The 4180-nt window shown below is 33.2% G+C and overlaps 1 protein-coding gene across 1 annotated transcript; it reads left to right on the forward strand.

Moving 5' to 3' along the window:
- Positions 1-973: 973 nt before the first annotated feature.
- LOC121246703 (F-box protein GID2-like) lies at positions 974-1819 on the forward strand. Its single transcript, XM_041144941.1, has one exon. It carries the CDS (start codon positions 989-991, stop codon positions 1664-1666), a length of 678 nt encoding a protein of 225 aa, XP_041000875.1. The 5' UTR covers positions 974-988; the 3' UTR covers positions 1667-1819.
- Positions 1820-4180: the final 2361 nt, after the last annotated feature.

Below are 4180 nucleotides of genomic sequence, written 5' to 3' on the forward strand. Positions count from 1 at the left end.
AATTTACTCACATGATGTATTTTAAATAATTCCAAAAAATAATTATTCAAATAATTTTTTAAAAAAATTTGACAATCAATTAGCATGACTGAAATGATAAACTTATGATTTTTTACGAAAAAAAGAAAAAAAAAAAAAAAAGAGAATAGATGGGGTTGGAATCTTTGGAATTTTGGCTAAACGCCACCCACAAAGCTACATGTTAACTCAAGAGGAGGCATTAGGCCGCAAGCATCTTTTTGCTGTGTCTTCTTCCTCCACCACTTGCCAAAAAGTGAAAATACCCTGTCGCTTTACTTTGCGTACAAAGAAAGTTTTAACTATGAATTTTTTTTACGTGCTTTTTTGTCCATAATGGCGACAAAATGCAATGTCTACCCCCCTCTACACTTTTGTATCTTCTGTTTTTTTTGCTAATTTTGTTTTAATCCTCTCCGGTCACAATAAGTTATTATTTTGAATTATTAATTATTCCAAAGATCTTAAAATATTACACTTTATAAGAAATATAATAAATAATAATAATAGAGAAAAAAAACACTATTCCACATTGTAATATTCATATAATCAATTATCTTAAAAAAATTTAAAGAACAAATGGAGTCGATAAATTAATTGAATATTAATATTATTTTAACTATTTGGTTAAATAATTTATTTATTTTTTCATTATCTTCATCAATACAGTCTATATTCATTTTTCAAACAAAACTGCTTTAGTCTCAAAAGATTATAAAACTACTTTTATTATAAAGTAGATAACGTATTATATGAAGTCATGTCAATTTGTGAATATATTTTTAGAGAATTTTTTATAGTGATAGTACTTCTCAACTTCAACGTGGACTTTTACTACAAATGTTTGTTTTTCCTAGGCGTTGATTTCATCAAATGTGACGGACATAATGTGTGATTTTGCTATCCATGAATCATCATGAGACGTGATTGCGAATAGATTATATTAACCAGAGAAATGTTAGCATAAAACATGGTCCTAATACCAACCCAGACACCTTGCGTTGGAGTGAAGGCATACCGGTCATTCCGCTTAAACATACTTTCTCATAGTTTCCTTTCCCCACACACGAACGCACTCGAAGCGAAGGCACAGCTTGAAAGGGACTGCAATATTCCTCGCGTCTGTGATCGGAAAATGAAGCGAGCACTCCACTTCAGCGAGTTTCTCGAGGCCGGAGACTATAAGAGAAAGAGAACAAAGCTCTCAGACGAACAAGAAGAGAAGCGCGAAGAGGATAGGTTCGTGAACCTTAACGAAGATTTACTGTTTGAGGTACTGAAGCACGTGGACGCGGGCACGCTAGCTACGGCGGCGTGCGTTAGCAAGAAGTGGCGGAACACGGCGAACGACGAGAGGTTATGGGAGATGATCTGCACGCGCCACTGTGCTAACGTTGGGTGCGGGAGCGACCAGCTCCGCTCAGTGGTCCTCGCTCTCGGAGGCTTCCGTCGGCTCCACGCGTTCTGCCTCTGGCCGCTCCTCAAAACCTCGTCGTCGCGCACTCTCTCAGCGTCGTCGTTCCCGTCGAAGAAGGGGTGTCGGAGTTGGGGGAAAGATGAGGTTCAGCTCTCGCTGTCGCTGCTGTCCATTCGGTACTACGAGAAGATGGATTGCAGTTCCCAAGCTTGTTCGAATAGAAAATGTTGATCGTCTCTCCGAACTTGTGAGTATTCCATGTTGTGATTTGGTTTGTTTTGTGTGAGAATTTTGGTTCTTTTAATTAAATTATGCAATTTCTGTAACATATTTTTGTTTATTTTTTTTATGGGTATAATACAATACATATGACGTTTAATGGTACCGGATCTTGTCATTAGATGTATATAGACAGAAATAATTTACTTTTTTATTTTCCTCAATCTCTTATCTAATTTCAATTCAAGATATTTAAATTAACATGGAAAAGTTCTTCTCTTTGTTTATTGGTTTTTACATCAAGCGTGCGATGCCTAATTGATTAATTTTGTATTATGAAGTTTAGAAAGAGAACTATAAGAAATTTTATCATAGAATCATGATGTGTCTAATCTTTTATAACCTCACAGTAACATTAACCTTTCAGGAAAATGCTAGTTTGTTATGTGGATTTGACACTTAGTGTATTTTTTTTTTTAATGTTTAAAAATGTTACTAATGAATTTGTATATTTTTTTTTTTAAAAATGAACTCATTGAATCTCAACTCAACTCAACTCATTTAATTTGTGAAAACAAACGAGGTCAAGTGTTTATATAAAATTGTATATATGCATGTGTTTATGTATATAAGCTTCTTAATATTTATAAAGAAATGTTTGCTCTGTACAAAAGTCTTATACAATAAAGTTTAGAAATCAGCATGGTTTAATGTGGTTTATCACATTGTAAATTTTTTTAGTATAAAGTATATTTGACATAATATATTAAGTCACTCTATTTGTAAAAAATTATTAAATATGACAGAAACTAAGGAATAAAAGACAAGACACTTGTCTGATTTTGAATTTCAATTTATACATTAACAAGAATTAGATTCTTTTAACTTAAATAGGAAGTGGAGTAAAAAATAGAATCTCATTTTCTCATAGGCAATATTATTTCATTATTAAATAAAAATAAATATATAAGGAGGGCGGGTGGGACCCAACAAACTCCCCAATTCATTAGATACCGTACAGATTAAAAAAACTAATTCGGAAATGACACCACATGATTGGTTCGGTTCCATGGTCAGAAAATTTGAGGATGGTTGATTGAGCAATCCATTGATTGATCAAATGCTTGAAACATCCATTGCAAAAAGATTTCACAATATCTAGAGTGGGTGGACAAAAGCCACTTCTCGACAAAAGAATGCACTAACGAGCTTTTAGAAACTGGTGGGAGAACCGAACATCTTGCAAATTGCAACAAATTGAGATTCCAAATGCGTACACAAAACATACCGAAAAAAAAGCCCAACATAGTTGCTGCTCAAGATGGACAGAATGTGTGGAAGGGATCGATGCAGGATCATGGGCCTGATTTGGAGGAGGAAGTGTGGCAACGCGTGATGGCCACGTGCACCACGCCAGAATCTAGTGTACAAAGCAACGACGAAGAGGACAGTGTAAGTAGACACGAGGGGTGGCATGAGGTTGAAAATGTTGGATTTTATTAGAGTTGTTTGGGAGAGGAGTGTGGAGTAATAATATACACACAATACATTTTCACAACATATTTCACAACAATGTTATAAGATGATAGTATTTTTATAAAATGATGTTATTTTTATATAAGATATTTTACAAAAATACCTCTCATTTAAAATATTGTTATGTAAAGTGTTATGAAAAATATTGTGTGCAAATCATTTTCCTTGTAAAAAAGAGAATGAGAAGAAAGCCGTGGTGAGGTTTGGTGTGAGTGACAATGAATGCTAGAAATGTGTAAATTTTAGCAACGATTAAAAACATAGTTTAAAATAAAAAGAACAATTGAAAAATGTAGCTAACTGACCAGAGAATAGAGCGTCCAGCTAGATTTATTTTTGAAGGGGGAAGGAGAGGGAAGACCAGCTTGCTTGTGTACTCATGTACATAATTCTTCAAATAACTTTAATATGGATAATAAAGAAATAATAACAATATAGTAGCTATAAGGTCGAGGACACTACAATCACTATATAAGGTTTAGAATAAGGATATCTATATGATCTTGTTGCCCTATTATGTATAGTATACAAAAAGCGCATTCAGATGTGAAATTAGTTAATAATTATGACGAAGATGACTAATTAACCCTAATAAAAACCTAAAGATTCAAGCTATCACACTAATGAAAACTTGATCTAATTTCGAAAAGAAATTAATTTTTAGGATGAAGTTAATTGCCAATTGGCATGCATGACATTATTTTTGCAGTGATTTAGTTTTTTAAAAAATTAAATACAGTAAGGTCGGAGAACCACCTTGTCCATATATATATAGTTGAGAAATAATAGTTACAGTCGTGACTACGCAAGCGTCGTGCAATCATTTTAAAAAAAGTAAATAAATACGGAATCAATTGAAAATAAACTAATTTTTTAATATGAATCATACTCTTTTTTAAAGCGACTGCAAATGCTTGTACACTCTACTACTATACGTAACATTACTAGTTTGAGAGACTACATAACAATTTATGACTGATCTATACACTT

The sequence above is a fragment of the Juglans microcarpa x Juglans regia genome, chromosome 1S, assembly GCF_004785595.1.
Source record: "Juglans microcarpa x Juglans regia isolate MS1-56 chromosome 1S, Jm3101_v1.0, whole genome shotgun sequence".
NCBI lineage: Eukaryota > Viridiplantae > Streptophyta > Magnoliopsida > Fagales > Juglandaceae > Juglans > Juglans microcarpa x Juglans regia.